The 26,514-nt window shown below is 48.6% G+C and overlaps 4 protein-coding genes across 9 annotated transcripts; 2 read left to right on the plus strand and 2 right to left on the minus strand.

Annotated features, from left to right (window-relative positions):
* Nucleotides 1-389: 389 nt before the first annotated feature.
* On the minus strand, nt 390-3,953 carry pgap2 (post-GPI attachment to proteins 2). Its single transcript, XM_080867998.1, has 6 exons — nt 3,622-3,953; nt 2,975-3,143; nt 2,497-2,746; nt 2,306-2,412; nt 934-1,042; nt 390-850 (listed from the first exon to the last, which is right to left on the minus strand). Exons 2-6 carry the CDS (start codon nt 3,140-3,142, stop codon nt 720-722), a joined length of 765 nt encoding a protein of 254 aa, XP_080724124.1. The 5' UTR covers nt 3,143; nt 3,622-3,953; the 3' UTR covers nt 390-719.
* A 771-nt stretch (nt 3,954-4,724) lies between these two features.
* LOC308387729 (post-GPI attachment to proteins factor 2-like) lies at nt 4,725-11,909 on the minus strand. 4 transcript variants are annotated; one of them, XM_080867987.1, is made up of 6 exons: nt 11,330-11,680; nt 10,638-10,854; nt 9,769-10,012; nt 9,584-9,690; nt 9,281-9,389; nt 4,725-5,303 (listed from the first exon to the last, which is right to left on the minus strand). In XM_080867987.1, exons 2-6 carry the CDS (start codon nt 10,803-10,805, stop codon nt 5,179-5,181), a joined length of 753 nt encoding a protein of 250 aa, XP_080724113.1. In that variant the 5' UTR covers nt 10,806-10,854; nt 11,330-11,680; the 3' UTR covers nt 4,725-5,178. The 4 variants fall into 4 exon arrangements, with proteins under 4 accessions (XP_080724113.1, XP_080724111.1, XP_080724112.1 ...); XM_080867985.1 differs by lacking the exons at nt 4,725-5,303; nt 11,330-11,680 and adding an exon at nt 11,815-11,909 and having other exon boundaries at nt 7,225-9,389; XM_080867986.1 differs by lacking the exon at nt 4,725-5,303 and having other exon boundaries at nt 7,225-9,389; nt 10,638-10,806; nt 11,330-11,731.
* A 2-nt stretch (nt 11,910-11,911) lies between these two features.
* LOC308387684 (uncharacterized protein) lies at nt 11,912-21,904 on the plus strand. Of its 3 annotated transcripts, none has more exons than XM_080867912.1 (7): nt 11,912-12,661; nt 12,763-13,308; nt 14,572-14,780; nt 17,189-17,303; nt 19,604-19,790; nt 20,064-20,171; nt 20,312-21,904. In XM_080867912.1, exons 2-7 carry the CDS (start codon nt 12,841-12,843, stop codon nt 20,773-20,775), a joined length of 1,551 nt encoding a protein of 516 aa, XP_080724038.1. In that variant the 5' UTR covers nt 11,912-12,661; nt 12,763-12,840; the 3' UTR covers nt 20,776-21,904. The 3 variants fall into 3 exon arrangements, with proteins under 3 accessions (XP_080724038.1, XP_080724037.1, XP_080724036.1); XM_080867911.1 differs by having other exon boundaries at nt 11,912-12,219; XM_080867910.1 differs by having other exon boundaries at nt 11,912-13,308.
* A 192-nt stretch (nt 21,905-22,096) lies between these two features.
* Nucleotides 22,097-26,258, plus strand: LOC308387714 (uncharacterized protein). The gene is made up of 4 exons (XM_080867965.1): nt 22,097-24,496; nt 25,369-25,577; nt 25,667-25,784; nt 25,988-26,258. Exons 1-4 carry the CDS (start codon nt 24,002-24,004, stop codon nt 26,162-26,164), a joined length of 999 nt encoding a protein of 332 aa, XP_080724091.1. The 5' UTR covers nt 22,097-24,001; the 3' UTR covers nt 26,165-26,258.
* The last annotated feature ends 256 nt before the right edge of the window (nt 26,259-26,514 follow it).

The raw sequence follows: 26,514 nt of genomic DNA on the forward strand, positions 1-26,514 counted from the left end.
GTTTTCCTCTCAGTGATTCTGTCAGTAGTTAGCGAACATTAAAGTCTGTGAGCCTCCAACCGGCGCGCAGCTTTCACGTCCTGTGGAACTAAAACGATTCCTGTGTGCTGCAGGATTGTTTAAGATACAAACACTGCAGCCATGAACCTCCTCTGAGGACCTCCCCCTGCCCTGCAGCTCCGCCTCCATCCTCTGCACATGCTCAGACTGTCTCAGCCTCTGATTTCTGTCAAAACATTTTGTTCTTTACTCAAAGGTTCATTTTTATTTCTTTACATTTCCAACACTTTCTCCTTCAGCGTTTATTCATCGTCCATTTTTTAAAAGCTTTTCTTCTTTTTATAAACTAAACACGTCAGGTGACGAGGATGAAGAACACCACCATGAAATCATCATCATCACATTTATTTTGTCTCTGATGGTTTTCATCTGTGTGGAAATAAAACCATTAAAACCCTGATCAGCTGTTTCTGTAAACAAACAAGTGTGACATCATCACAGCGGGCTGATCATCAATGACATCATCAATACGCATCATTTCTGATGATTTAAAGACACAGGCGCACTAGAGAAACAACAAGAGAAGAAGAAGAACTCTGGTCCACGTCTCCATCACGCCGTCCCGCTCCGAAGGTCAGGGTGTCGTTGGAATGATGTCATCAGACTCCTCTCTCTTCGCTTGAGTTCAGAAATTGTAGAAACACCACGCCCCCTCCTGCTCAGTATCGTTTGTCCTCCGGCGGCGTGGCCACGGTCACCTCTTTGCTCCCGAAGTCCCAGAAGGCCGTCATGTGGAAGGCCATGTTGGAGAAGACCACCAGGTACTCGAAGGCGGCGAACAGGGAGTAGACTGGAGGAGAGACGGAGACGGCGTGAGACACGGAGACGGCGTGAGACACGGAGGGCAGCAGCACAGAGCAGAGCGGCACTTACTTCCTGCTTCACAGTATTTGTTGTGGCGTCTGAAGAAGTAGGCGGCGATCACAAAGCAGCTGATGTTGAACAGGAAGAGACGCAGCTTCCAGCGATATGATGTCACTTCCTGAGACGGACAGAGAGCAAAATCAACATCAGATTTATGGAAAACTACCAAAGAAATGAAAGACAAAGAGACAAACTGGCTCCATGTGACCAGAGGTGGACGTTACTGTCTGACACCAAACTGTCCTGCAGAGCCCTGAAGCTCCCGAGGAACCACAGAACCACCGCGAGAACCGAAGGAACCCACCAAGTATCCCAAACTCTCCCTGAGCACCAACAGGCTTTCAGAAAGACGCTACAAAGCCCTTCATGCACACAGAGGTCACCAGCACGGGCGACCAAAACAGAAGCAATGCTAGAAGGTTCTGCAGACCATAATAAGCCTTACAAGCACATCTCAGCAGGTTCACTAAAGTCGGGACTGGCTGCAGGAGGACTCACTCCTAGAACTGCCTCAGGTGCTGACAGGACCAACCCCAGATCTTCTAGGACTCCTGGAACAAAGAAGGCCTCCAAACCTGCACAGAACCTCAGAACGGAGGAAACACTCCTGAAAGAGCTCCACGCCCACAGCTGGCATGTGTTAGTGTTTCGAGAGCTACATCACGTTCTCACAGAGCCTACGGGCGTATCCTTAAATCCTCCTCGAAACAACAACAGGGATGCTCTGAGGTACATGTGGAGCCTCGCCAGCAGCACCAAAACCACCTCCTGAACCACCTGACCACCTCAAACAGAGACAGAACCTGATCCTTCGTCCTCAACGACGTCCACCAGAATCATGCGATCCTCCTCAGAAATTCACTTAACCACCATAATGACAAAGTACCAGAAGGACCTACTAGTAATCCAAAATCCTCCTCAAGGACTCAGAAGTGTTTGAGTCCCTCAATCATGCCTGGAAGAAACAAACCTGCCCCGGCGTCACCTGAACCCCAACAGGAACAACATGAACCACCGTCAGGATCTGAAATCCTCCACAGACGTGGACGAGGACGCGGTGGGAACCCTCATGATGCCTTCAAGTACCACAAGAACTCTTCAAAGACCTGAACAAACCCCCATAAACATTTACAGACTGATCCTCTCACAGAGCTTTGTAAGATCAGGACTCTGAACTCGCCGCGACCGACTGATCGAGCAGTTTGTCTACAGAAAGCTTTGAAGGCATTTTAAACTAATTCATTACGTTTCCCTCAAACAGCTGGTAAAGGAAACGAACACTGAGCCTGAGAAACCGCGCGGACTAAAGCTCATCTGTTACGACTAAACGAGACAACGACTGACGTTTGTGGTCGCACAGCACGCTGACAGGGCGGGTTACCTCTGGGTTCACGTAGTGTCTCTTGATGACGTACCACAGCCAGCACGTAGTGAGCATGTGCACCAGCGAGCTCCCTATGAACGTGATGAACCCGTACTTATGAACACCTGTGGAGACAAACGACCGTCAGCACGTCTGAAGGGCTAACTCCTGATTGGAGGACCTGGGTCAGCTGACCGCGCCGTACTCACTGTAGGTTTCCGTGGACGACACGTACGTGAGCATCACCAGGCCGGTGTTCTCGGCGAGGCTGCAGAGGAGCGCCAGCCCGCTCAGCAGCAGCTCCCGCAGCCTGTTGGCGAAGCGGCTGCGGTAGAAGCTGAAGTAGGCGAAGGCCACCAGGTACCGCGGCGCCGAGTGGAGCCCGATGCAGCCGCGCCAGATGTAGCGCTCCGGCACACCGCTGATGGCAGAGCTGATGGACGGGAGGTAGTTGGACACCTGGAAGAAAAATGACTTCAGGTGAATCAGGTGGGCGGGTCCTGATGACACCTGAGGCTGCGGTGTGGCGTGGGAGCGTCATCACCGCACCGCCACCAGGTAATGCTCTACCCAGACGTTCAGCGCGAGCCTGAAAAGCCTGAAATGCACATTTTGACTCGTCAGCTGGCTGTGGTTTCAATAAATCAGCAGCTTCCTGCTGACGTGTCCTTCGCCATCAGCACTCACCTTACAGTGCGTGTACGTCGCGTCCTCGTAGTGGTACCAGAGGGAGATGAAGATGCAGGCGATGAAGCCGGTCACCGGCAGCAGAACCGTCCCCACGGCGAAGCTTTTGAAGGGCAGCCGGATGAGGAGCCGGTCCCGGTCCAGGCTGCTGTACGGCCCCTGGAGCATCCTGGGGGGGTGGAGCCATAAACAGGTAAACACACCAGGAGTTTTCCTGCTGTGGTGATGTCACCGAGGTTGAACATTTAAGAGCTATCTGCGGTTTCTGCTGTCTGTTCGCTGACACCTCAAACACACGAGCCTCTGAGGTTGTGGGGATAATCCACCAGCTGCTCTGGTTTAAACCAGGCAGCACAGGTCAGGTCATCGACACACGTAAATGTTCTCGCTGCACTTTGAGCTGTGTCTGTGCTGACGAGCGGGGGGTTAAAGGTCACCTGCACAGGTCGGTCACGGAGAACATTTTAATACTGTTTGTTGTTCTGCAGAGAAATTCACCCACAGCACAGAAACATTACGTAAAAAGCTCGGTCCCGTTACTCGTGTCTGCGCTCTGAACACGTCCCTGTTCACCTGTACAGGTGACGCAGTCCTCTGACGTGGCAGACGTGCGGCTGTGAGCAGGTAGGCCGGGTGACAAGACTCACCTTCACGGCTCCCCGGGCTCGCTCCTCCTCGCTGCCATCGAGCCCCCCGCCGGTGTCCTCAGCCTCGGAGCTAATCCTGTCAGCCCAGCTAACCGCAGCAGCTAGCAACGTTAGCCGACAACTTCCGTGACTGTGACGGAAGCGCCGCTCCACACCTGTAACAGCGTCCGTTTCCCGCCACACGGCTGCTGCTCTCACCCGTTTAATGTCACACGCACACTTTCTACGCTGTTTATAATACAGTTTACCGGTTATTTCACCGGAGGACACAGACACGCTCCGGTAACGACAACAAACTATTACTTCCGGTAACCACGTCCTTCAGAATAAAAGTCTTCCTGTCGCCTGCAGCTGTCACCCACCCAACGTCTCCGTCCAGTATAAGGATGACACCACCGTGGTTGGGCCCGTCTCTGATGGAGATGACACGGCGTACAGGGTGGAGGTAGAGAACATGTCCCACCGGCGCTCAGAAAGTAACCTGAAGCTGAACATCTGATAATGGACTTCAGGAGGTACAGACAGCTCCACCCCCTCTCACTATAACTGAAGAACAGGTTGAATCTGTCTCCACCTTCAGGTTTCTCTGCTGATCTCACCTGGACCCACACCACCATCACCCTGGTAAAGAAGGCCAGCAGCAGCTGCACCTCCTCCGTGTCCTGAGGAAGAAGAACCTGGACCAGGAGCTGCTGCTGACCTTCTCCCCTCCTCAGTGGAGAGCGTGCTCCTCCTGCCGGGTGTTGGTACTCAGGGGCCTTGACTGAGAACAGCAAGGCTGCACAGAGGGTCACCACCCAAAACATCACTGCTAACCCTGGAGGCCATTGCCAGCTCCTCCTGTGTCAGGTGAACCATCACAGGTGACCCCGCCCACCCCGCCTTTCTCTTGTCTGCCCTTGACTCTGCGTCTCTCTCCTGTTTGCAGTTTATTCCTGATGTCTTTAGTATTTATATTCTGTTTTTACTCCTGCACAGTGGCGTGGAGCTCTCATTAGTTTGTTGTACATGTACAATGACAATAAAGGGCTGTTCTATTCTATTCTATTGTATTCTATCAGAGTGTGTCAGTGGACAATAAAGATGAAGAGCAGCCATAAACCAACAGTTCAGCGTTTTGGTTTAATTAAGGAGCAGAACATGAATTTATCAGAGAAACAGAGACAGATGTTTAAAGCAGCGTGTCACAGTGACGGAGGAAAAACTCTGTAAACACAGAAAAATTCAATAATATGTAAGAAACATTTAAGAAAAGGTTTTAAAAGCTGACGTAACAGGACAACGACTCCCAGCTATAACATTTGTAATATATAACATTTAACAAACTTTGATTTTATTTTCAGTTGTAAGAAGGTTTTATTTGTTTTGCTGGAGCTCAGTCTTCTTCTTCTGGTGGAGCACTAACCGCACAGCAGCCGTATGATTGTTCAGATAACCGCATTAAAAACGCTCCAGCAGCTTGCAAACAGAAGATGGACGCAGCCTCACTGCACTGACACAGACTTTAAACCCAGGTGTTTAAAAGCAACGATAGAAGAAGAACTCTCTGCGCAGAGCTCAGTGTCGTATCAGCGGCGTGGCCACGATCAGCTCTTTGCTGCCAAAGTCCCAGAAAGCCGTAAAGTGGAAGGCGATGTTGGAGAAGACCATCAGGTACTCGATGAAGGCGAACAAGGTGTAGACTGGAGAGACAGAGCAGACAGGTCAGTGTATCCGAGTTACAGCAGCGATGAAGAATCAGTTTTCACACCGTCTCCGTGAGGCTTCCAGACGAAGGTCGCTCCGGTCTGCAGCGCTGCATCAAAGTGTAAGTCGTGGCACTTCCTGGTGATGTCCAAACTGTGCTCAGGCTGAGACTGCTGTCAATGAGAAGTTTGGGCCAGGCTGCACAACGCATCCGCCAGCAAACCAACCACTGAACCAACCAAACACCTGCTCGTCTGCAGCAGAGACCAGAGTCCGTCTCCATGGATACCAGCTGAAAGACTTGATGTCCAGATGGTTCTGGGTCTGATTCACGACCTCCCTCTGGTAGGAGATGTTCAAAACACCTCCTCCAGGAGGCACCATTTACCATCATAATGAAATATGTGACCTCTCTAATGCTGGCCATGCACTGAGCGAGTTTTGGCCCATTTTGAGACGATTTTTCAGTCGTTTTGGGGATCGGCCGAGTTTCACTTCATCGTGTGGTATACGTGGGGTAACGAGAAGCGATTAACACCCCACGACCACCCGACCATCAGTCGTATGGTTCACCGCAGCCTCTCACACTGCTCACGCACAAACACAGAGATGGAAGTGAAAAGACGGAGCAGCGGTGCAGCCTGTGATCGGGACACAAGCGACGGAGGCACAACTTGTAGAGCTGTGGCTCTTTCGAGCCTTTTCGATGTGGCCTCACAAAATGATCACGACCACAATGACCGTGGAAAGAATGGCCTGCTCATGTTTTTCATCAGCAATTTAGCAAAGCTAATGGTGGTGTGTGTGTCTGTGTGAGTGAGAGACAGAGAGGGACAGATTTTGTGTTATATGCTTCATGTTATGGACGCACAGTGTGACTCAGGTCGCATCAGAGCATCGTGACCTACGACCTTCTAACCCCTGCGAGTCAATCGTTTACTTTGAGCAGGAGCTGAATAACGCGACGCACAGTGTGCGCCCAGCTTAACTTGCGCCTGTGGAAGAGCAGTGACTCATCAGCCAGAGCTCGGGGTCACCGCTGAGTGTGAGGACGCAGACTGAATGTGACGGCTTCACTTTCACGCTCGGCTCTTTCTTCACCTAAACACAATAACATGTGGAGTCAGTTTCCCTTCACTTGTGAACAAACCCCCGAGATACTCCCCAAACCAGAACAGGCTCTCCCCCCATGGGCTCAGACTCTGATTATCGTTTCCACTGCTTCACAATCAAATCAAACTTCGGTTCACAGCCTGATAATCTGCAAACAAGCAGAGACGCTGAGATCGCCCAGTCCGTGGCTGTGCCTAGAAATTGTGTCCATAAGAATGATGAAAGTAAGAGGTGACAAACAGCAGCCCAGGCACACAACAACAACAAACTTTATTTATACAGCACATTTAAAAACCAGTGGTGCACCAAAGTGCTTAACATGCAAAAGAGTAGGATCAGTAACAGGGAGCAGGGCTCTAGAGTGCGACCAAATTTTCAGTGGTGCGACTAAAAAAAATATTTGGTTGCACCTGTGCGACCAACTGTTCAGGTAGCAAGAAAAAAAAATCTGACTGTCTGAGGCTAAGTTGAATCGAATCTGGACTTTGAAAACCGGAATCGAATGGATTATAGGAATCAGTGATGATACGCAGCCCTATGAGCAGCCTGGGCACGACAGACGTGGATGCAGCTGTGATAGGAAAAGAACTATTGCTAACTTTTCTGTTAAGGCCTGATCCTTCTGAAATTCATAGCCAGCTCTGACACGGTGTCATCAATCTTTGAATGCTGAAAAAGCACAGTGTATCCAGAAAACACATTATATTATATCAATTATTATAAAATTTGTGTGCGCCTAACTTTTGTGCCGGTACGCCTAACTTTAAAAAGTTAGGCGTACCGGCACAAAAGTTAGTCTAGAGCCCTGATGAGGATGAAGCTGTGGCAAAGTACCAACATGGTAGCAGGTTAAATGGCATTAAAAACACAGAAGCCACAGAAATGCATGTAAAAGCATAAAAGAACAATATGTGTAAAGGATAAAAAATTAAAATGATTAAAAGCAGTTAAGAATGGACCAAAGATAGAAATAAGAGTTAAACTAACTATCAAACAAGCATTACCTGGTAGAGAAGGCGAGGCTAAATAAGTGATGTTTAACCGCAGTTTGAAGGATTGACAGCGATGGGGGGGGGGGCAAACGCTCGGTCACCTCTGGTCTTCAGCCGGGACCTCGGCAGCACCGAGAGTGGCTGGGAAGATGATCTTAGTGCTCTAGTGGGGGTGTAAGTAGCTCAGTGAGGCAGCTTGGTGCTGTATTGTTAATGATTCAGAAGGTGAGCAGCAGGATTTTGAATTGATTGCGATACTTAACGGGAAGCCAATGGAGGTCGGCAAGGGCTGACAGAGACACGCCGCCCACCACCCGTGAGGAGACGAGCAGCCGCGTTCTGAGTTTGCAGTCTATGGAGGAGAGTAGAGGTAAGACCGAAGTAAAGGGAGCTGCAATAATCCAACCAAGACAGCACAAAGCCGTGGATCAGCTTTCCAGGTCCCAATGCAAGACATGATGTCTGGCCTTGTAATAAGACGCAATTCACAGAAGCAAGATTTGACAACAGAAGACACTTGTTGAATTTAAGAGCTTTCCAGAAACACCCCCAGGTCACCAACAGTGTCGGTGAGGAAACTATCCTTAATGCTAATGTCCAAGCCATATGAAAACCAGATCGAGGGTGTGGCCCCTGACGTGGGTTGGTTGGTTAACCCACTGGACAAGATTAAAAGAGTCTGTTAATGCAAGGAGGTCTTTGGCTAACGGATGGTCGTTACAGCAGATATTAAGGTTAAAATCACCAACAATAAGCACACAGTCATATTTAAAAATAACTGAACCAAGAAGGTCAGCAAATTCGTGAATAAAAGTCTTATTATATTTAGGTGGCCGGTAAACCACAACAAACAGAGAAGTTCACGTCATCTCCAGACGTTGAGCCTCGTAGCTGAGGTAGGAAGGAGAGGGTAGCTGTCGGACTTTGTATTTACATTTAGAGACCAAAGCCTCGGGGAGCTAAAAAAGACACAATCTGGGGGGAGAAGCTCCGAAAAGGGAAGCGACTCACCAGGGCGAATCCAGGTCTCCGTCAAAAAAAAGAGCACCAAGGCTCGTGGCAGAAAAAAGGTCTTCTTTACCAGCGACCTGACGTTGAAAAGAGCCATCCGTGTCCAGGGCGCAGCATCAGCAGCAGCGCGTCGCAGGGCTCTGAGGTCGCTGTGGTTGACACCGTCTGTACGAGGCGATCCAGGTCCAAGCAGGGAGGCATGCCGCTGGAGGCGCTGGGTAAGCTTGCTGTGAGACGGAGCAAAGCCACCGGTGGCCAAGCAGGGAAAGAGCGTGGCAAGTCCCCAGAGACATATGGGTAAACTGTAGCCCGTGCTTCAAGGTAAGCCTTCATACGCACACAGAAGCCACTCCTTTACCACGTCTCCTGTATCGTTTCTTATACAGGATGAAAGGCAGGGAGGGCCAGTGGGGGAGTCTGGCTGTAGAGGGGCGGCATCGATCGAAGCGATGTGAAAAGGAGAATCGGAGGTCCAGGAGTGTTTGCCGGTCATGTGTTAATTATGCACAGAGTAATATGCTGAAATCCAAGATGGAGAGGGTAGAGAGCAAAGGGGCAGCGAGGGTGAGAGTCCAACACACACCAGGAATACGGAGCAAGCACTCGCTGCTGTTGTACCAGGAGCACGTATCAACTGTCCTGATACCCCATCATCCTGCTGATGCACCACCCACAGGACACCCGGAGGAACCCAGCAGAGGCCTCCTGTGATCCTAACAAACCCCAAACTAACACGCCGAGCAGCCCGGCCTGACACAGGCTGAGGACTGCGCTCCCTCTGGTCTCAAAGACCAGCACCGTCCTGCAGACAGAAGTCCCTCTGAACCCGGTTATAAACGTGACCGAGTCAGACTTACCTCCAGGTTCACAGCGGTCGTTGTGGCGTTTGTAGAGTAAGTAGGAAGCCAAACAACAGGCGGCGTTTAAAACGAAGAGACGCAGCTTCCGACGATAGGATACGTCCTCCTGAGAAGGACACAGCGTGGGATTAACAGCTCTGCAGATCGTTTACAATTAAATAATAAAAGGAGAGCGATGAAGTTAAAGTGACGTTTGTAACGTTACTCCAACTTTCACAGATTTAATCGTCGTGTGACGGATGCACAGCTGCGTTATCTCTGTTCCTGGTGACACACAGGACCCGACGGCGGTCGAGTTACCTCTGCGCTCTCGAAGCTTCTCTTGATCACGTACCACAGCCGGCATGTAATGAGCATGTGCACCAGCGAGCTCCCTGTGAACACTCTGAACCCATTGTCATGGTAACCTGCGGAGACAGACAGTCATCAACGTTTCAGATTAGAGACGTCTGACGCTCACGGTCAGCCGACCGCCGCGTACTCACGGTGGTTTTCTTTGGACGACACGTATGTGAGCAGCAGCAGGCCGGTGTTCTCGGCGAGGCTGCAGAGGAGCGCCAGCCCGCTCAGCAGCCGCTGCCGACCGCTAAAGCGCCCACGGTAGAAGCTGAAGTACGCGAAGGACATCAGGTACCGCGGCGCCGAGTGCAGCCCGATGCAGACACACCAAATGTAGCGCTCCGGCACGTGGGCGACGGAGGAGCTGATGGACGGGAGGTAGTTGGATACCTGGAAGAAGAAACTCTGAAAGTCACTCCGCCGTAAACGCCTCTCCTGCTACAGCACGCCGTTAAAAACAGGAAGTGCTGAACATTTAACACGCGTTTAAAGCCCAGATTTCCTTGACAGGCCCCGCCCCTCTCTAAGCCTGGTTCTGTCTGAGGTTTCTTCCTGTTAAAAGGGAGTTTTTCCTTCCCACTGTCGCCAAAGTGCTGCTCACAGGGGGTCATACAGAATAGAATAGAATAGAATAGAATAGAATAGAATGCCTTCATTATCACTATACGGATGAGATTATGATTGCTGGGTTTCCTCGGTCTTCTTTGTCTTATTGTACGTCCTGATGATTTAAAGCGCTGCGGCGACTGCTGCTGTGATTGGGCGCCGTGCAAATCAAACTGACTTAACTGAAGGTCAAACATAAACGCTGCCGGTTAAAGAGACGACTAAAACCAGGGTCACGACCCTCGCCAGGTGGAAGTGACATCATTTTGTCTGTTTCATGAAGAATTACAGACATTTAGAATGTTTTACTGCTTCTAATTTCAAAATAAAAGACACTTTGAGTGATCTTCTTTAACGTCTGTGCAGAGAAACGTGCTTCCTGCTGGCGTCTGCGTGCTTCCACATTTACCTTACAGTGTGCGTGCGTCGTGTCCTCGTAGTGGTAGATGAGGGAGACGATGATGCAGGCGATGAAGCCGGTCGCCGGCAGCAGAACCGTCACCACGGCGAAGATCTTGAAGGGCAGCCGGATGAGGAGCCGGCCCTGGTCCGGGTCGCCGTACGGCCCCTGGAGCATCCTGGAGACAGGAGAGCTTCAAGCCTGAGACAGGTGAGACTAACACCACCTGCAAAGGATGGAAACGAGCTCGTCTTTAGGATTCGTTTCTATTGCTCCAGAGTTTGTGGTTGTAATCCAAACATGCTTTAGTCTGAGACATTTTTAAAGCTGTGACACGCATTGATTACTTCCAACGAGGGATTTTTGCACTGCGGCGCTACAACATCAGTTAACTTCAAAAGATATTTCAGTGGTTTGGTGCCCTGTTTGTGTCCACAGGCAAATATCAGCCTGTGTTACTGAGGCGGGTATTAAAAATGAGAAGAATTTAAATGGAGTTTGGTGCAGTGTGTATACAGAACTGCAGAGAAGGTCACTGGCCTCACGAGCCGTCAGGAAGCCAGCATCAGTCTCTGCCACTGGTTCAGGTACCGTAAAATGTGACGTTTTTTAAACGGAGTCTGGTGTGCTGCATGAACGCTGATCCAAGCAGGCAGAGGACATCAGTTTTAAACTTTGACAGAGTTCTGGGGCTGTCTTACCTGAACAGGTGCGGTCCTCTGACGTGGCTGACGGCAGCTGGGACCGGAAACGAGCTTTAAACCGGACAAAGAGTTTTCCAGCCTCACCTAAAGCTCCTCGCACCGTTTAACGTGTCACACACTTCATACGTGCTATTTAACTTAGTTTAATGATTAATCTAACCGGAAGTGGCAGGGCTCCTTTGCTGACAACATTAATAACTTCCGTTGATTACATCTTTCAAAATAAAAGTCTTTAACCTAAAGCGTGTAAAAACAGCGGCAGGTCTTTAAATCTTTATTAAACAAAGCAGTGAGATGACGTCACTGCGTCACTGCGTCAGCACTGATGGGAACAGCTGGTCGCTCACTGCTACAGGTGTCTAGTATGTGACGTCATTTGACCACGATGCATTCACATTTTTATTACACGTTTTGTAAATTCACGTGTGTGTGTGTGTGTGTGTGTGTGTGTGTGTGTGTGTGTGTGTGTGTGTGGTTCCTGCCTCTGCAGCAGGGGGCGCCTCACACGGGGTGAATAGTCACGTGACAGCATGTTTCCTCGGCGCCATCAGCTGTTTTCTGCCTGTTTACAGGTCAGAGTTCATATCGCAGCCGGCCACGTCCACAGGCGCAGCTGACACGGCACCGTGGAGTCTTCAGGTGACAGCCTGACCGAGCTGTCACACTCCAGCTGTGACAGCTGCAGGAAGTTTACTGCGCATGTGCGGTGTGTCCGGGAACCGCTGAGAGGATTTTAAACCGAGCCGGACTCGCAGGGCTGACTCCGTGGATCCGCTGAGACTCTGAAAGAACAGCAGGAAAACTCGTCCACCGTGACGCATGCCGGCTGTGGCCACCTGCCGGAGGACTGAGGGGGCGGGCCTGCCCTGCTGCTGTGCTTCATGGAGGTAAAGAAAATGTGTTTATGATAGAAACACGACAGATTCACTGCAAAGTAACTGACTGACAAAGAACAAACACTGAACACAGCAACACAAAGAGTAACTGAGAATAAACGGACACACAAAAGTGTGTGAAAGCACAGAAACGAGGAACAAAACGAGCAAACGTGGACACAAAGCACCAGCAACACACAGTCCACGCAGAGACTCGGCATGATGGAAAAGAGCAAACAACGATGATAAAAGCAAAAAGAGACAGAGACACTGCAGGGACACGGAGACGGAAAAAGGCTCAAAGACACCAACAAGGGGATAAACAACGAGACAGGAAGTGAGATATTGTGCGCACAAACACACAGAAGCACCTGTTAGCAGCGAGATCACTGAGAGTAGGACACACTGCAACCAGGCAGGAAATGACTTTGCAGTACTCCAAACCACCGCAGAGGTGCGACCGTCAGTCCAGCTGCTGATTTCTGACTCAGCCGAGCTTCTCAGACTCGTCTAATCCTCAGTTTGACGCTGATGATGACTTTTTGTGCTTCGCAGCGTTCGTTGGAGCAGAGAGACAGACGTGGGCGTCTGCAGGAACGGCTCCACCACAGAGACTCGGATGGACCTGTGATCATGCGGACACAGAGAAACAGGAGAGGACGTTTAGAGCACTTCCTGTACTGTAAGCACTCCAGGCTGAATCATCTGAAACAGGAAGTTCAAAGGTATGGGTTGGACAACCAGTACATCTTCAGTGAAGACATCCCTGCGTACCCCCGACCCGAGTTCCACGTGAGCCGTGTCAAACACGACACGGAGCGACGGGGCTTATGTTGCATCAGGGTGGACGACGGCTTCGGGGATCCTCACAGGCAGGTCCTGGTGTGGTGGAGTCTGGCTGTGGGACCCGAGGAGATCCAGGAGGCCGAGACGAGGCTGCTAGAGGAGACCCACCCAAACCGGACGGAGGAGCAGGCCGCGAGGCAGCGGAGCTTCCTGTGGAGGTTCGCCTCCTCTCCGGCCTTCAGCGAGAAGTCCAGGCTGGGCTCGTACCGCTTCAGCTTCCCCCTGCAGGAGGTGCTGACGGCCTACAGCGAGCAGGTACTCCTCTGTCAGCACACGGACCCAACAGTTCAGTGAGAGAGTAAAGCAGAAAGACTGAGTGTGATTAACAGGAAACACTAAACAGACTCAGCATGAACACGAGTTCAGATTAACGGAACCACAGGAAGACACAACACTGTGTCAAAGAAAACTAAGTCAGTTCAATTTTGTGGCACCAAATCATTCGAGTTCATGACAAAGACACAGAAACATGTAAGAAAGATTCAAAGCACAACAGAGACGGTAAACCGAGGCGTGCAGCTGCTGGCAGCAGCTTCCATCATCACGTGGTGGATGTCAGGTCATTTTGGGCTGTGAAGGATTTCTTCTTTCACAGGGTGGCGACTGTGCAGCAGACGTCTTTAATGACATTAACAAACAAATCATCTCTGATCCACACAGGATGAGGAGTACACATACACTCAGCTGAGTCTTTAATGAGTGCTGCTGAAATGTGAGGGTGCTGGGTGCTTTTATTTTGAAGTCCACTAACCACTCTGTCTTTTGAGGTCAACTTCCTGAAGGCTAGATTGCTGGAGTGCACATGATGAGGGAATTCCCTAATTATCCACCGTCAGTGGGATAAACCATTGGATGAGAGCTGAGGGGGGAGCAATCTGAGTCTGTAGTTTGAATTGATTTAGTTAGTTTGTATCTTATTTAACTGCTTTGTAGTCAGATGTGGCGTGTGTTAACCGCTGCAGCTCACTGTACATGTTGATTTGTAGGTGGACTTTCTGCTGGTGTGGTCTGCATCTATTCAAGGAGGTTTCGATCCACCAGGGGATTTTCTGTTGACATGTGCTGTGGCTGTGATGTTAATGTTAAGATGTGCCGCTGGTGAGATCGTTGACCCTTGAAAGAAATGTGTTCAGAGCTCAGGTAAACTACCTTTGTTCCTCTGGTGCCCTTCATGTCCGCATGCACCATCCTGTCTCAGGGGTTATTAACAACCAAGTCGATGGTGAGACGACACAGACTGAGCCGTTTGGCCACAGCGGTGAAAGCTGAAGGTGAAGCTCTCAAACCTCAGCACTCGTCTGACCCCGTGTGCGTCGGAGAAAATCTAAAATAAATTCAAACATGTGCACCCCGCTCTCGTCTGCTGTACGATCGTCCACCCCGTGAAAAGAAGTCCAGAAGGAGCTGTGCCCGTGATGAGTGGAAACTGTAAAACCACAGCTGTGCACAAATCCACCACACCAGGTTAGTGACTGCAGGCGTGTAACAGCTGGAGTCTTCTGCTTCTATCATCTCCAGTTTTGCTCCGGAGCTCCGCCCATCATGAGGGTGTTCAAGACCTCGCTGTACAAACAGGAAGTGCAGTACTCTGTGCTGGTCCACAGCCCGGCCAATCAGCTGCTCTTCTCAAGGTTTCCTTTGCTCCCTGATGATGACCCGGACGCCGTCTGCACTTATAGAGACGGACGCTTCATCTGGAGACCGGAGGCCATGTGTAAGACACACAGGTAAGAATCACACGGGTAAGAATCACACTGGTAAGAATCACACGGGTAAGAATCACACTGGTAAGAATCACACGGGTAAGAATCACACGGGTAAGAATCACACGGGTTAGAATCACACGGGTAAGAATCACACTGGTAAGAATCACACGGGTAAGAATCACACGGGTAAGAATCACACAGGTTAGAATCACACTGGTAAGAATCACACTGGTAAGAATCACACGGGTTAGAATCACACTGGTAAGAATCAGACGGGTAAGAATCACACTGGTTAGAATCACACGGGTTAGAATCACACTGGTAAGAATCACACGGGTTAGAATCACACGGGTAAGAATCACACGGGTAAGAATCACACTGGTTAGAATCACACGGGTAAGAATCACACGGGTTAGAATCACACGGGTTAGAATCACACTGGTAAGAATCACACTGGTTAGAATCACACGGGTAAGAATCACACGGGTTAGAATCAGACGGGTAAGAATCACACGGGTAAGAATCACACTGGTAAGAATCACACTGGTTAGAATCACACTGGTAAGAATCACACGGGTTAGAATCAGACGGGTAAGAATCAGACGGGTAAGAATCACACGGGTTAGAATCACACGGGTTAGAATCACACTGGTAAGAATCACACGGGTAAGAATCACACTGGTTAGAATCACACGGGTTAGAATCACACGGGTAAGAATCACACGGGTTAGAATCACACGGGTAAGAATCACACGGGTTAGAATCACACGGGTAAGAATCACACAGGTTAGAATCACACGGGTTAGAATCACACTGGTAAGAATCACACGGGTAAGAATCACACTGGTTAGAATCACACGGGTTAGAATCACACGGGTTAGAATCACACTGGTAAGAATCACACGGGTAAGAATCACACGGGTAAGAATCACACAGGTTAGAATCACACTGGTAAGAATCACACTGGTAAGAATCACACGGGTTAGAATCACACTGGTAAGAATCAGACGGGTAAGAATCACACTGGTTAGAATCACACGGGTTAGAATCACACGGGTAAGAATCACACGGGTAAGAATCACACTGGTTAGAATCACACGGGTAAGAATCACACGGGTTAGAATCACACGGGTTAGAATCACACTGGTAAGAATCACACTGGTTAGAATCACACGGGTAAGAATCACACGGGTTAGAATCAGACGGGTAAGAATCACACTGGTAAGAATCACACGGGTAAGAATCACACTGGTAAGAATCACACGGGTAAGAATCACACGGGTAAGAATCACACTGGTAAGAATCACACGGGTAAGAATCACACGGGTAAGAATCACACAGGTTAGAATCACACTGGTAAGAATCACACTGGTAAGAATCACACGGGTTAGAATCACACTGGTAAGAATCAGACGGGTAAGAATCACACTGGTTAGAATCACACGGGTTAGAATCACACTGGTTAGAATCACACGGGTTAGAATCACACGGGTTAGAATCACACTGGTAAGAATCACACGGGTTAGAATCACACGGGTTAGAATCACACTGGTAAGAATCACACGGGTAAGAATCACACGGGTTAGAATCACACTGGTAAGAATCACACTGGTTAGAATCACACGGGTTAGAATCACACGGGTAAGAATCACACGGGTTAGAATCACACGGGTTAGAATCACACTGGTAAGAATCACACGGGTTAGAATCACACGGGTTAGAATCACACTGGTAAGAATCACACGGGTAAGAATCACACGGGTTAGAATCACACTGGTAAGAATCACACTGGTAAGAATCACACGGGTTAGAATCACACGGGTTAGAATCACACTGGTAAGAATCACACGGGTAAGAATCACACGGGTTAGAATCACACTGGTAAGAATCACACGGGTTAGAATCACACGGGTAAGAATCACACGGGTAAGAATCACACGGGTTAGAATCACACGGGTTAGAATCACACTGGTTAGAATCACACGGGTAAGAATCACACGGGTAAGAATCACACTGGTTAGAATCACAGAGGTAAGAATCACACGGGTAAGAATCACACGGGTAAGAATCACACTGGTTAGAATCACACTGGTTAGAATCACAGAGGTAAGAATCACACGGGTTAGAATCACACTGGTTAGAATCACACGGGTTAGAATCACACTGGTAAGAATCACACGGGTTAGAATCACACGGGTTAGAATCACACGGGTTAGAATCACACGGGTTAGAATCACACGGGTTAGAATCACACTGGTTAGAATCACACTGGTTAGAATCACAGAGGTAAGAATCACACTGTAGCTTTTTTAGTTCATTCCTTGTGTCAGTGTGCATCTGTGTGTGTCTGTGTGTGTCAGTGAGTTTGCGTTGGCTCCTCTCACAGCCGCTTCCTGACAGCCTCTCAGTCGTGTGCGTTGTTCCCACAGTTACGAGCTGACCCACAGACCTGATGGAAACCACGTGGATGCTCAGCAGCTGATTCAACGAGTGTTTTATGTTTGGGACAATGTCGCCGTCGCCCTGCACGTGGAGAACAGACGGGTAGCTCCTCCTCATCACTCTTTACACCTGAAGCATGTTGAGTTAGAAAAGGAACATTTTTGTCTTCGTTTTTTTACATATATATTTCATATTATGAGAAGATTTCGTAGCCTGTCAGTCTGCATCCACAGGTTGTATGAAGGCTTCGTCCTGGCAGCAGGGTGAGGTGAGCGATCCTCTGCAGCATGCAGGCAGATGGTCATGAGTCCGAGCTGCGGGAGCGGCGTCGCTGCTGCAGAATATGGACCCAAATTCTTTGTTTCTCTTCATATTTTCATTTTTCCTCCATGGATAGATGATCCAATAGTCTTTTCTCGAGACAGGTGAAAAAACAACACTTTAGTCAAACAGTCTGTGAAGACCGTGTCACCATCCACCTGTCAAAGAGGCCACGCCCCTAATAAGCCTTAATGCAATTTAAACAGGTGAATTCTAAAGATGTGTTTCAGGCTGTAAACGTGTTTGTTTCTGCTGTGGTTCTAACATCTATGGCCGGACCCGGACCTATACTTAACAAAATATTAAAATGCTTTTGACGAGGCGATTGAATTTTAAGCGGTAATGTTACCTTGCATTAATAGACCGGGGAACAGACAAACCAATTGTGTGCGAGTTAAGCCACCCATGTGACGCTACTCAGCCAATCAAATCTGTGCATTCAAGGTGATCGCAGACACCGACAGACAGAGGAAAGAGACGGTGAGAGGCGAATAACAAGCGAGACGATTAACAATACAGGCAGTCACAAGAGGTACAACAACGATGGCGCTTTCAAAAGCGAGAAAAGTAAAGACCGAAAATAGAACTTTCAAGACTGCACCGATGCAGACGTGCTCATTCTTCCAGCAAACGCCACCATGAGACAAAGCACGAAGAGCCGGAAAGTCAGGAAGCACCAAACTTTTCTCTCTTTTTTAATGATGGGAAACATGGATATTGTGGCCTTTTTGGTTGCTATCACTTCACACCTGAATGGACTGAATTTGAAGCTGCAAAGACGATCCAATCTGTGAACCGATGACGCTGCTCTCAGAGGAAACCTGAAGTGTTCAAAGAAGACCTGCAAGGAGACTATGCACACTTCCCAACAGTGAAGGAACAGGTTCAGGGAGATGTCCTCTGTTGTTGACTTTGTTGATAAGCTGGTTGAAAACTTCAGCAAATGTTTCGATAGCTTCAGCTTTGGACAGCAGCTCATCATGTAAAGAACCCATTTCTCATCACTGATGTCACAGGGTTCTCAAAGGAAGTCACACAGCACTTCAAGTGGCCAAATGCTGGGCCTCTTCAAATGCAGCTGGTTGATCTCCAAGCAGATGTGGCCCTGAAAGAGCAGTTTGGGAGAACTGAACCTGCCTTTCTGGCTCCAAATGGTCCCACATCTGAGGAAAGTAGCCCTGCACATCTCGACCATGTGTGGCTCCACATACAGCTGTGAGGCAGCTTTCTCCACAATGAACATAATAAAAACTAAATATCATTCCAGGCTCACCAACGAGCACCTACACATGTGTATGAGAACGGGTCTGACACCATTCCAGCCCAGATTTACAATCCTGGCAAACTAAAGCTCAGTTCTCTCACCGAACAACAGAAAGTGGAATATAAGGCGGAAAGAAAGAGAAACTGTGAAATTGGTAAGATGCTTTGATGTTATCTTTTGAAAACGTCGAGATGTGAAAGGTAAAGAAAAAACTCCACCTGCTGCTTTTTTCTGAAATGAAGCACTTTGTTTTAAGAGGCACAATTTAGTCATTTTATTTATTTTCTCTAATTCGTTTTAAACAGCAGCCCTGCATCTAATGTAGGCCTACTGTGTGTTTCAGTGTTTCAATCAATTTTGTTGAAATGTTTTAACTTGTATTTTCATTGATTTGACAGTTCATAGATATTAATGTAAAAAAAATGCTGCTTCTCTATCACAATCATAACGCAAGTTAGACATTATGATGTCCCGGACCTCTGCTTGAGAAGATTTTCTCCAACTGGACCTCCTCAAAGTTTAGTTAAATAAAGGTCATCTTAAATTGTAGTTGAATACCCCTAATCTATGGAGACTCACTGCTGCCTCTGCTGGGCGTCAGAGGAACTGCAGCTGGTGGCGCTTCATGCTTGAGAAGCTGGTTTATGTTTGACTGCAGGACCTCGAACATGATTATTTGTTGTGATCATGTAGGTTCACACGTGTTCTCTCAGCCTTAACGTTTCCGACTGTCCCTGAACGCAACACTCCTGCAGGTGTACCGTCAGAGTTCAGACGTTTGCAGGTTTCCTTTAAAAACATCCTGTTGATCGTTCAGGTGCTGACGTTTGACGCTGACCGCCTGAGACAGAACCTCAGGTTCTGTTGGCCGGAGGAAGTAACAGCCAGAAACGACGAGGAGGAGTTCGATGATTTCGAAGACGCTACAAACTTGGTTAAATGCCTGTGGCCGGGCTGGCACCTCCCCCTGGAGGAGGAGCGCTCGCTCCTGCACCGTTACACAGGTATCACATGTGCACACTGGAGACTGTGACCCCTCCCAGTGTGAGGTACAGCGATCTTTGAGTTTCTGTAGAAAGCAAGTCCAAGTCGTGCCGTCCTTGGTGCTTTGCACTCTTCCTTTAAAGCGTGAGGGAGGGGCTGTGTGACATCACGAAGAATATCGATGACGACTTTAAAGCGTCTGTCGTTTCATCTCAGACCCACAGAAACAGGAAACACGGAGCTTAAAATGATCCTTTAAATCTCGTTTTAACAGCAGACTTTCTCCATCTCAGTGTCCGACATCAGACTGGTTCTTGTTGGGAGGCCTGGAGTGGGGAAGAGCTCCACTGGGAACGCCATCCTAGGAAGGCTTGCCTTCAGTCCAGGCGATCCATCCTCAGGTAAGGCTAACCCGTCTGTGGACTGATTTAGCCCCAGCCCCTTTGGCTCCGCTACACGGCTAACATTAGCTTAGTGTAGGAGGTCAAACGCCTCAAACTGGGAGCATGTTCAGAGTAAACTGGTGGAATCTTCTCCTCAGGGACGTCATCGTGCTGCTGGCAGAGCGAGTGGGTGTTCGGCCACCAGGTGACCGTAGCTGAGACTCCCGGTCTCTCGGAAACATCAGACGATGCCGTGAAGAGGGACATCTCCACATGTGTCAACATGCTGAGGCCCCACGCCGTCCTGCTGGTCACCAGGGTGGGGTCCTCCACCGTGGAGGATCTAGCCACCATGAGGCAGGTGGAGGAGTTCTTTGGGATGGACGTGTTGAGGTACACCAGGATCCTCTGCACCTATGCTAACCCGGCGGCTCCAGACATCGAGAGACAGCGCCGGGCGGCAGGACCTGAGCTGCTTTTCAAAGTGGGCTACAGGTACCACGTCCTCAACAACAACCCGGACCACTGGGATGGTCAGCAGGTCTATGATCTGGTGCAGGCCGTGGCGAGGATGGTCATGGCTAAAGGAGGGGAGGTCTACTCCATCAGGAGCACCGTCTGAGTGCTGGGTGATGTTGTAATGTTGTTTACACTGTTTACCCTCAGGTGATGGAGTGTGGCGTACGATAAATGCACCAGAACACCCAGCACAGCGACACCTGCTGGCCTTAGTGAGGAGGTCACCTCCCAGTTTAGCTTCCATGATGCATCATGGGAAGTCTCCCCCCATCCTGACGTCAGCAGGTTTGAAAATGCAGTTTGTTTGTAGCCGACTGCGAATGTTTAAATTGTGAATATTTATTTTGTGCAACGATCCAAAAGCCTTTTAAAAAAATCCCAACAGTGCCGATCTCACGAAGATCATTCAAGACACACATGTGTCTGTGAGGGTTTGAAAATGACAGGAAGCCAAAACAGGAGAAATCTGCTCTCTCTTTCTAGTCCCTGTCAGGACTCTTGCTGCAGCATTTTGGATCAGCTGAAGGTTTTTCAGGGAGTTTTTAGGACTTCCTGATAATAATGAATCACAGTCGTCCAGCCTGAAGTAATAAATGCATGAACTAGTTTTTCAGCGTCACTCTGAGACAGGATATTTCTAACTTTGGAGATGTTGGTCACATGAGAGGAATGTGTGAGTGACCGAACAAATGAACCTTCTGAAGTTTGGAAAACTGTGTCCATGAGGACTCCAGCATCACCGCGTCTCCACCTGCTGGTGAGGACCCGCCTCTGCCTTCGTGCAGACCAACTGCTGCACAGCGTTACTAACAGGAGGATCATTTCCACGGTGGACACAATCAGAGTGCTGCATCTGCCAATCAGCAGTGATTTTCTCTGTGTAGCCCCTCCCACAGACATACCTATGGGCCCAGTTCTCACCTGACCCAATGCAGCACCGACAGCCTGTCAGTGTTGACCATTTAAGCCAATCAGCTGCCAGCACCTGTGTAAAGATGAAACTGAGGAAGTGAAAATGAAAAAGCACATCATCTCTGATGTCTCCTGTAACTGATTCAATAACGATGCTAATGATGTTTCTGCGGTCAGGTTTTATTCTGATTTTATTCTGATTATTAATGAGCAGTATTTAAATGAACTGTTTTAACCTTTAAAGCTTCTTTTCCTTTGATGTCTCCTGTTTCACTGTTATCAGGAGTGTTTTGTCTTTGTGGATGTGCCAAATAAAATATTTTTCATATCGTTTTCAGACAGTAAACTTTAATTACGTTAAATTAGAGCTTAACAATCCTTTTCACCTCCTGCTGTGAGACCTGGTTACCCCATAACAGAATATGTTGAAATAATTTCTCACAGTCAGCTTTTGCAGTCAGACTATAAATACATAAGAAGACGTAGTTTTAGAGCAAGTGAGGGATATCAGTGGAAAATAAAACCTGACGGGCCTCAGCTCTCCGGAGTGGAGGGAAATGAAGTTACTTCACCTGAAGGAGCTCAAACTGCTGTTATTAATGAGCCCTGAATGACCTCGGAGAGCTAGCAAAGAGCCAGCTAAACAACAAAAGCTAATGTTTGGCTCGAGTGTCCTAAAAATCCCACTTTGCCTCAGATAAACAGTTTGATTCCATCCTTACATCAAACATAGTTAGATCCACTTCAGAGACAGTTTCAGTAACTGAGGCTAACAGCAGCGAGTAGAGGCTAACAGCAGCGAATAGAGGCTAACAGAAGCTAACGGCAGCTAATGGAGGCTAACAGAAGCTAACAGCAGCGAATAGAGGCTAAAAGAGGCTAACAGCAGCTAACAGCAGCTAATGGGGGCTAACAGCAGCAAACAGAAGCTAACAGCAGCAAATAGAAGCTAACAGAACCTAACAGCAGCTAACAGCAGTCCATATTGACAGAAAGTTCAGCATATTTTCAACAGCTTGCCTCAGTATCACTGTCATCAGACAGAAGTGAGTTTCACTCACTCACTGATTCCTCCAAACTAAATACAGGTGGACACCAGCTGACACCAGTGATCTGACAGCTTACACTACAGATGAATGTTATTTTGCTGACTTCAGGGGTGAAAATGTTAAATCCTGCAAAATACTTGACAGGTCAGGGTCGGATCTGAGACCCCTTAGGAAGGACTTTCATTGGACGTCAAAGAACTTCTGTCCACGAGCTCATGAAGTTCTCAGGGCGTGCAGGGGAACAGCTGACATGTACTCGATTTATTGTCGAGGGTGGAAAGAGGACTTTGAGGAGCTCCTGAGTCTGACCGAACCTTCGTCTGTGAAGGAGACACAGCCTGAAGATTTGGGGGAACCTCTGCAGATACACTGGCAGAGATGCTGTCTGGTTCAGGACGTCAGGACTGACTCAGACTTGTCCTGAGATGATAACGGCTCTGTACATCACGGGCTGTTTGGGCTTTAAGGTGCGGACAGCACCTTTGTACTGGCAGACTGAGGTGGTGGTTCCCTTTGGAGGTCTTCCAGGCAGGAGACTCCGAGTGAGACCAGAACCTGCTGGTCTGGTTAGGAAGGCCTCAGAAGTCTGGAATACGGCTCAGCCTGCAGGTGACCTGACTTTGATGGATGGATATGTTTTTACAAGCAGACACTTCTGATGAGCGCTGGGGTCAGAGCGCAGCTTGTTTTTGTAACGTTTTTTATTGTTGGCAAGAGTGTTAATAAAAAAATTTTTAATCATGAAACAGAAACACGAGAACACAAAGAGAAGAAGAGCGTTGGGTCAGGTCTAAATGACCTGTTCAAGTTCAATAAGCAGAAAGAGGTGAACATGTTTCAGTAAAACGACCCTGATGGTTTCCATCACAGCACGAACGTCCGGCTCATATCGGCCTCAGGTGAATTCTGCTCAGCCCGGACGCAAGTGAAGGAGGAAGAAACCACAGTGACATCAGAAACAGTTTGGCACCCGCACTTCCTGTCTCATTACATCACACCGTTTCCTACAACTCAGAGGAAATACACCAGACAAGCCTTTTATGGAAATGTAAGGTTGGTTAGGTTCACTGAACAAAACCATGACAGCAGGTCCTCGGTGATGAAGCAGAATTCAAACAAACAACAACAAACCTCAAACATCTGAAGACGAATCAAACTGAAACTTCAGGCAAGACGTGCAGTCAATGAACCAAAACCAGAACGCTGTGTGTGTGTGTGTGTGTGTGTGTGTGTGTGTGTGCGTGTGCGTGTGTGTGTGTGTGCGTGTGTGTGTGTGTGTGTGTGCGTGTGTGTGTGAGACTGGGTGGGGTCTGAATAAAAGTGTGTCCCGTCAGATATCAGAGACTACTTCTCTTCAGCTCACCCTCCATGATCATGCAGACGCAGACAAACAGCCGAAACTATCCTGAACATTTGATAGAGGGTCAGCATGTGCGGCTGAATGATTTAAGAAGTACAGCTGAGCGTCAGGGTTTGGAGAACCAGTACCTCTACAAAGAAGACATCCCTGACTACCCCCGACCCGAGTTCTACGTGTCTCACCTGAAACATGACACAGAGCGACGGGGGCTATGTGGGATCCGGAAGGACAGAGGCTTCAAGGATCCTCGTGGAGGCTCCTCGGATCCTCGCCATCTCTCCCTGGTGTGGTGGAGTCTGGCTGTGGGACCCGAGGAGATCCAAGCGGCTGAGACGAGGCTCCTGCAGGAGACCTACCCAGACCGGATGGAGGAGCAGGCTGCAGAGCAGGAGAGCTTCCTGTGGAAGTTCGCCTCCTCTCCAGCCTTCAAGAGGAGGTCAAGACTGGGCTCGTACCGCTTCAGGTTTCCTCTGGAGGAGGTGCTGACGGCCTACAGCGAGCAGGTAATCCTACGTTTAAATGACTGTTTGCATTGACAGAGCTGACATCACCGCCTGTGAGCACCATAAAAGAGTCAGAGATGTCTGTGAACTTCATGTCAAACACTTTTCAGAGGCAGAGTTTGAACATGAATATCTAAAACACTGTTAACAACAGAAACCTGACAGTACCACCCATATGGAAAAGATATGAATAAATCTTATAAAGTTTGTATCTGTCTTGTGTGAAACTTGAATGAAAAGCATACAAGAGTGAAAACAGATATAAGATCCCTTGAAAGATTATATAATGAAACTTGTATGTTTTGGATACTTACTAAAACAATATATGAAAGTAATGAGAAAGTGGCCACTTTCATGAGTAAATCATATAAGTTTTTACTATTTCTTTTCCATATGGGCACTGGTGGGTCTTACCAGAAACATGAAACAGGATCTAGTATTCAAATATCTGCATCCTGGATCATTTAGATATTTTAAAACTTCAAGTAGTCCTGTAAAAAACTGCAAACAATAACCTGGGACTGTTCATGAATGATGTGTATTTATATTTCTCCATAATGTTAAAACACTGAATACTGTAAATATTACATTCTTAGTCACAAACTGAAGAACGTGCTTTTTTCGTTCAGCTTACATGGACTCAGTAAATATTTCAGGTGGAAACACAAACATCAGCCGACTGGAACAGACCCAGTTAAAACTCAAAGTGTAATCACAACATTCCTGACAACACCGAACAACAGGGCACTTCCATCCTTCGTTTACAGCGAGCTGCTGTCGTGACTCAAAGCGCACGTCGACCGAAACTCGCTGTGCCGCGTCACTCTTTCTGTCTCTGGAAGTAAAACTGAAACTTCTGTTATCGTCCCCAGTTTTGCTCTGGAGCTCCGCCCATCATGAGGGTGTTCAAGACCTCGCTGTACAAACAGGAAGTGCAGTACTCTGTGCTGGTCCACAGCCCGGCCAATCAGCTGCTCTTCTCAAGGTTTCCTTTGCTCCCTGATGATGACCCGGACGCCGTCTGCACTTATAGAGACGGACGCTTCATCTGGAGACCGGAGGCCATGTGTAAGACACACAGGTAAGAATCAAACAGGTAAATGTGGAAATGACCTCCAGTGAGAGACTAAAAGCGCCCTCTGACCTCTGTGTCTCTGCCCGTCCTCTCAGCTACGAGTTGATCCGAGGACCTGACGAGAACCAGATGGACGCTTGGGGGCCGATTAGGCACCCAGAGTTTTATGTGTGGGATCACGTCGCCGTCGCCCTGCACATGGAGACCAGAAAGGTACCTTCGCTGCTCCTCCTCCTCACTATCAGCCAGCCGGCTCCTCCAGCCCGCCCCAGACTGCATCCACCACAGCGTGAGCGCTGAAAGGCTTTGAATGAACCGCCGTGTGAAGAGCTCAGAGTGCTGGATCATCACGTCTGACTCTGACAGTTTAATTTGTGACTGAGCTTCAGTTTCATGGTTGTCTTTTTCTGTTTCAGGTGCTGAGGTTTGATCCTGATCAGCTGAGAGAAAACCTGAGGTTCTGCTGGAGGGACAACAGGACAATTATACCCCAAACACGCTTTGATCACTTCTGCAGAGCCCACTCCCTCCTTAGACGCCTGTGGCCCAGATACTCCTGGCTGGAGAAGGAGCCCCCACTCCGGCCTACCTGAGGCAATGAATCCACATTTCTCCTGACAGCTGCCTCGAGTGGACACTAGGAGAACTGCAGTCTTTGTTTTCTTATTAAAAATACTCTAGTAAAAGTAAAAGGTATCTCTGAGGTTGTGTCTACTATGAATGTGATAAAAATAAAGAAATAAAGATGAAATAAAGATAAATGAACTCGGGGGTGGCATAAGCTCCACCCCCGGCAGCCCTGAACTGGATCAGTAGAAGATGATGGGCTCAGAGTTCCAGCAACACAACTTCTATCACACCTGGAGACTGATGAGGTACAATACAAACAGTACAGCGAGTAGCTAGGACGCCAATGTCACAGCCTGGCCCTCGCCATAATTTG

The sequence above is a fragment of the Rhamphochromis sp. 'chilingali' genome (assembly GCF_963969265.1).
Source record: "Rhamphochromis sp. 'chilingali' genome assembly, chromosome: 19".
NCBI classification, from domain to species: Eukaryota; Metazoa; Chordata; class Actinopteri; order Cichliformes; family Cichlidae; genus Rhamphochromis; species Rhamphochromis sp. 'chilingali'.